The sequence below is a fragment of the Apium graveolens genome, chromosome 10, assembly GCF_009905375.1.
Source record: "Apium graveolens cultivar Ventura chromosome 10, ASM990537v1, whole genome shotgun sequence".
NCBI classification, from domain to species: Eukaryota; Viridiplantae; Streptophyta; class Magnoliopsida; order Apiales; family Apiaceae; genus Apium; species Apium graveolens.
Window position 1 is genome coordinate 15619259 of NC_133656.1, and position 6820 is coordinate 15626078.

Sequence of the window (6820 nt, forward strand, 5' to 3'; positions counted from 1 at the left end):
TCTTGCTAATGCTGGTGCTCCGGAGATAGCTCGTTGCTGGTTGGTTACAGAGTGACATATCAAGACCAATCCGGAGGCCGATTGGGACAGCTTCATTACTGAGTTTATTAAGGCAAAGGAAGACATTGAGCTCAGACTAGGGGAGCCGGAGCCGTTCGACGACCCTTGCCCCAGCTTCCTGCCTCCTAATGCTCCAGAGTCTTGATTTTTCTCTGATTTGTAACTTTTATTTCTTGAAGACATTTGATAACTTTGATATTTGTAATATTCGTACTTTGCTCCGGGCTTGTTCAAGTCTGGTAACTTTTTTAATGTTTGCTTTTCTTGCTGTTATTTTGCTTTGTTTTTGTAGTTTGTTTTTGCCTTAGAATATTTTTCCAATTAAAAATTATTGTACGAGTCTTGACTAATAGCTTGTCCGGATTAGTAGTTAGGTTTTTCACTTGGTAAATTTATTCTAAGATGGTTGCACTAGTCTTGACTATCAGCTTGTCCGGACTAGTGGTTAGCTTTCTCACTTAGAAACTTTATTCTAAGTAAAATGGTTGCACTAGTCCAGACTAATAGCTTGTCAGGACTAGTGGTTTATTTTAGTTAGAAAATTAATTCTAAGTAAAAGTGGTCGCTCTAGTCCTGACTAGTAGCTTGTCCGGACTAGTGGTTGCTTTTAGTTAGAAAATTAATTCTAAGTAAAAATGGTTGCACTAGTCCTGACTAATAGCTTGTCCGGACTAATGGTTGCTTTTAATTTGAAAATTAATTCTAAGTAAAAATGGTTGCTCTAGTCCTGACTAGTAGCTTGTTCGGACTAGTGGTTGCTTTTAGTTAGAAAATTAATTCTAAGTAAAAATGGTTGCTCTAGTCCTGATTAGTAGCTTGTCCGGACTAGTGGTTGCTTTTAGTTAGAAAATTAATTCTAAGTGAAAATGGTTGCTCTAGTCCTGATTAGTAGTTTGTCCGGACTAATGGTTGCTTTTAGTTAGAAAATTAATTCTAAGTGAAAATGGTTGCACTAGTCCTGACTAATAGCTTGTCCGGACTAGCGGTTGCTTTTAGTTAGAAAATTAATTCTAAGTAAAAATGGTTGCACTAAAATTGTTGCTCTAGTCCTGACTAATAGCTTGTCCGGACTAGTGGTTAGCTTTGATAAGTATATAAAGGGGAAAAGCTTCTCATTAATCATTCATACAAAATATAAGAAGGAACAAACTGGTTGCTTGCCATATTGGCTACAAGATTTTTGGTTGCTTTGTTTGTTCTCCTACTGGTAGAATTTTCTTAGCCTTAGTACATGCCAAGTGTTTGGGACTTCTGAGCCGTCCATGTTCAGGAGCTTGTAGGTTCCTGGCCTAAGGACTTCTTTGATCTTATATGGTCCTTCCCATTTGGGCATTAGCTTCCCAGTATTTGTGGGATCTGATGCTTCAGTGTCTCGAAGGACTAAGTCTCCAACTTGGAAGTTTTTGACTCTTGACTTCTTACTGAAGTGCTCTCTTGTTTTCTCCTTGTATTTCTCCATCCTTTCTATAGCTTGGTCCAGGACCTCATCAATTAGCTCCATATTTGTTCTGAGTCCTTCTTCGTTTGCTTCTTCTTCAAAGTTTATCGCTCTGTGAGAAGGAGATCCCACTTCGATAGGAAGCATTGTTTCTGTGCCATAAGCTAGTTTGAATGGAGTTTCTCCTGTGCTTGTTCTGGGGCTTGTCCTTTAGGACCAAAGTACATTTTGTAGTTCTTCTGGCCATTTGCTTTTGCTTTCTTTGAGTCTTTTTTCAATTCCTCGGAGCAGGATTTTGTTGGTTACTTCTACTTGGCCATTTCCTTGGGGATATGCCACTGATGAGTTTTTGTGCTTTATCCCGCGCTCCTGGAGGTAGGACTCGAACTCTGAACCAATGAATTGGGGTCCATTGTCTGATACTAGGACTCGTGGTATCCCGAACCTCATCAAAATGTTGTCCATAAACTTTATGCAGTCTTGTTGATTGATTGTCCTTATTGCTTTTACTTCAACCTATTTTGTCATGTAATCAATAGAGACTAGCAGATACCTGAGATCTCCTTTGGCCCGGGGGAAGGGTCCCATGATGTCAATACCCCAGACAGTGAAGGGGATAGATGACAGGACTGAGGATGGTAGGACTGGGCTGATCCGGGATATATTACTGAAAAGCTGGCATTCCTTACACTTCTTGACGAACTCTATTGCATCCTGATGAATAGTTGGCCAGTAGTAGCCTTGTCTTATAATCTTATGAGCTAGGGCCTTTGCAGATATGTGGTCTCCGCATATCCCTTCATGCACTTCTGCTAGACAGTACTTTGCTTCTTCTGGGCCAATACATTTTAGAATAGGAGATGAGAAGGTCCTGCGGTAGAGTACTCCTTCTTCGAGGAAGAACTTGGCTGCTTTTGCTTTCAGTCTTTGAGCTTTTCCTTTATCTTTTGGGAGCTCTCCTTTCTCCAATTAGTTGATGAAGGGAGTCATCCAGTTGTGATTGCTTTCGATCTCCAAGACCTCTTCGGATTCAATAGATGGTTTGTGGAGTTCTTCAAAATAAACTGAGCAGTCCAGATTTGATGAGTTCCGGACTAATTTGGATAGAATATCCACTTCTTCGTTTTCTTCTCTACATATCTGAAGGACTTGATGTTTTGGAATTGAGGCTAAGTAACTTTGAACCAGTGCTTGGTACTTTGCCAGAGTAGGGTCCTTAGCTGTGTATTCTCCATTTGTTTGCTTGACCACTATCTGGGAGTCGCTGTAGATTTTTAGGTCCTAGACCCTCAGAGTCCTGGAGAGTTTTAGTCCTGTGAGTAACGCCTCATATTCTGCTTGATTGTTTGTTGCGGCGAAGCTGAAAGATATAGCTGTTTGAACTGTGAATCCTTCAGGACTTTTGAGTATGAGTCCAGCTCCAGACCTTTCGCTTGTTGAAGAACCATCTACTTTCAAGGTCCAGGCTCCCGGACTTGCATCTTTTTTTGGCTCCTGATCCATGTCCATTTGTTCTGGCTCTTCTTCTGGAAAGTTGCATTCGATTATGAAATCTGCAAGTGCTTGAGCTTTGATGGCGGTCCTAGGAATGAAGCTCAAATTGAACTGGCTCAACTCTATTACCCAATTGACAAGTCTTCCTGAGACATCCAGCTTGTGAATTATTTTTCTTAAGGGCTGATTTGTCACCACTTTGATCTCTCTTCCTTGGAAGTAGTGCCTGAGTTTTCTTGAAGTTGTGACTAAGGCAAAGGCAAACTTCTCCAATCTTGGGTATCTTGTTCCTGCATGTTTGAGTACTTGGCTTACATAGTAAACTGGTTGCTGTTTTCCATTTTCTTCCCTGATTAGGGCAGCTCCTATGGCTTGTGCTCCTGCTGACAAGTACAAGTAGAGAGGCTCTCCTGGTTGTGCTTTGGTTAGGACTGATGGCTGAGAGAGGTAGGACTTGATTTCCTCGAATGCCTTTTGGCACTCCGGACTCCAGTTCACCTCTTTCTTGTTGGTTGCTCCTTTGAGTAAATCAAATAATGGTAGGCACCCCTTTGCTAGTTTTGAGATAAATCTTCTGAGTGTTGCTAGGGATCTTGCTATCTTCTGCACATCTTTTTGGGTCCTGGGAGCTTTCATCTCCTGGATTGCTTTTATTTTCTCCAGATTGGCTTCTATGCCTCTGTTGCTGATCATGAATCCTAGGAACTTTCCTGCTCCTACTCCGAAGGTGCATTTCTCCGGATTCAGCTTGAGTTGGTTCTTCCTTAGGTTGTCAAAGCATTCCTTCAGATCTTCCACATGCCCTGGTATGGTTGTTGATTTTAAAATCATGTCGTCGACATAGCACTCCAAGTTCCTCCCAATCTGGGGCTTGAATATCTTTTTCATTGTTCTTTCGTAAGTGGATCCCGCGCTTGTAAGTCCGAAGGGTAGCATTACATAAGTGTAGACTGCTCTGTGAGTTATGAATGCTGTCTTAGGTATGTCCTCGGGTTCATCTTGATCTGTTGTATCCGGAGAAGGCGTCCATGAAACTTAGCATGATGTGTCCGGAGGTGACATTTATCAGTTGATCAATATTTGGGAGAGGATACGGGTCCTTCGGGCATGCATCATTTAGATCAGTGTAGTGCACACACATTCTCCATTTGCCATTGGACTTCTTCACCATAACAATATTAGGTAGACACTCCATATATTTGATTTCTTTGATGATTCCTGCTCTGAGTAGCTTCTCCACTTCTTCGTCAATGGCTTTTTGCCTCTTCGGGGTAAAATTTCTTCTCTTCTGTTTGACGTTTTTTTCTGTTGGGGTTGACATCCAAGCTGTGCATTGCTATGGACTCATGTAGTCCTGGAATGTCTCTTGGACTCCAGGAAAAAACATCTCTGTACTCCTGGAGCAGGGACATTAATCTCTCCTTGAAGGACTCCTCGAGTCCTGACCCAACTTTCACTTTTTTGGTAGAATTGCTTTCATCTACCTCGACTTCTTCTGTTTCGACTGCAGCTTCAATTTTTGCTTGCTCTTTGTTTGAAACCATTTGATGAATTCGGGCTTCAGAGTTCTTCTTCAGATAGAAGTTTGCTTGTTCAAATTCTTTGGTTGCTTGCATGGTAGGATTAGCTTGGTCTGGGACCTGATTTGCCTTATCAACTACCATGAGTTGGTTGCTTGCCGATCCTTCCGGAGTTGATATATTTCCTTTGTGCTCCAGACCTGATTCAATTAGTTGTACTTCTTTTGTTTCTTCTTCCCTTGTCCGGGTTCAGTGCTTCTTCATGCTTTGTTGCTTGCGAAGAACCCTTCCTTTTGTTGTCTTGATGGGTTTCTGCCATTACTAACCCCTGGCTGTAGCATGTTTCAGCAAGTCCATAATCTTCTTTTATTCTTCCGACTCCTGTTGGGGTTGGGAACTTGATATTGAGATGGGAGATTGAAGTTATTGCTTGCATCATGGTTAGAGCTGATCTGCCAATGATTCCGTTGTACGACGAAGGAGCATTGATTACATAAAACTTGATGACATGAGTCACTTGGTGAAGAGTAGTTCCAAAAATGACTGGTAGATATAAAGTTCCTTGAATCAGAACTAAGTTGTGTCCGAACCCATAGAGTGGGTCCTCCCGGCATTTGTTTGAGCGGATGCTTCCTAACTGTATTCGGTCTACTGTGTGCTTGAAGGAATATTTACTGAGGAACCATTGTCTATGAGCATTCTTCTTACTTCATTATCAAAGATATCCAGAGTGACGACCAAAGCTGCATTATGATGAGGGTTGACTCCTTCGTAGTCCTTGCTGCTGAAGGATATCACCAGGTCTGGGAGTGACTGGATTGAGAGCACTTCTTCGCCAAAGTCCGGGCTCCGAGGTGGGGAGTGGCAGCCTCCTAGGACTACATTGAGTACATTCTTCCCTCTCTTCTGTGCTTCCCCCCTGTTGTTGCTGTCCCGGACTAAGTACTTGTTCATGTTTCCTTTCCTCACTTGGTCCTCAATGAAGTACTTGAGTGATAAGCAGTTCTCGGTCTTGTGGCCACGAGTCTCATGATAATCACACTGCCTATTGTAAGGCCTGCTCTCCGGAGGGGTTTGCATTGGTTTCGTAGGATAATAGAAAGGCTTTTCTTTTACCTCTTTCAAGATTTCCTCACGGGTCATGTTGAGAGGAGTCCAGTCCCGCTCCTGCTTTGGCTCCCGGGGTTGCTTCGCGGGTCCTGGATCACTGTTTGACTCCTGCTTAGGACCAAGTCTCTGGAATACCGGAGTAGTTTGTTTTTCTTGGCTTTGGTTGCTTTGCTTGAACTTCTTATTGTGATGGTAAACCCCTTTCGGTTGGTCATCAGTGTTTTTACTCCTGGACCCCCCATTCCGGGTCATCCTCATTGCCTGAAGCACATCTGTTTCCTTTATGAATCTGGAAGCCATGGAGTAAGCTGCTGCCAGACTTTGCGGCTCCTTATTGATTAGCTCCACTATGTATCTTTCATTGTGCTCCGGATCCAAATTTCTCCTGAAGATGCTGAGAGCTTCGCACTCGTCAAAGTTTGATACTTTGTTGATTGCTTCCTGGAACCGGTGCATGTATGCAGATAGGGACTCATTGTCATGCTGTCGTATTGTCTCCAGGTGACACATGTGCATTTCGTGCATTTTATTTTCCCGAAATCTCCGAAGGAAGGAAGCGCAGAACTCCTTCCAAATATGGATGCTGCGGGAAGGGATCCTACTGAACGATCTCTAGGCCCCTCCCTTAAGAGTTGAAGCGAAGAACCTTGATTTCCTCAAGTCATTGTAGTGATATATCTGCGCTATTTGCTCGAAGTAGTTCAGGTGCTCCTCCGGGTCCCCGAGACCATCAAAGGAGTCAAAGTTGTAATGTTTCAAGTCCCGCTGCCAGGGGATTGCTTCCAAGGAGTGGCTGAAGGGAGTGAGTGTTTCTCCAATCTCCATTCCTGAGTCTCTATCCAATTTCCTTTGAAATTCATGGATCATATCTTTCAGGTCAATCTGCTTCTCTTCTTCTTCATCATTAGAAATCAGCTTCGAAGTAGGGTCTCTCCGGGTTCTCTTGCTCCTGGACTTGGCTAATAGCTTTTCTTCTTCTAGCTGCATTCTCTTTTGGATCTTTAGCTCAAGCTTTGCTTCTTCCTCTTTCCTGATTTGCTCCCGCATCTCTTCCAACTTTCTCTGCTTAGCAGCTTCTACTTCTTTCTTGTTTTGATCCTTTTTGTTTTTCTTCCCCTTGGCTCCAATTCGGTCAAACACAGATCTTTTCGATTGCTGGGAGTCCCCGGACTCCTCCGATTCCTCCTCGAGTTCAGCT

General features: G+C 43.0%; 1 protein-coding gene across 1 annotated transcript; it reads right to left on the reverse strand.

The window, feature by feature from the left end:
- Positions 1-5160: 5160 nt before the first annotated feature.
- On the reverse strand, positions 5161-6138 carry LOC141690421 (uncharacterized). Its single transcript, XM_074495226.1, has one exon. It carries the CDS (start codon positions 6136-6138, stop codon positions 5161-5163), a length of 978 nt encoding a protein of 325 aa, XP_074351327.1.
- Between the last annotated feature and the right edge of the window lie 682 nt (positions 6139-6820).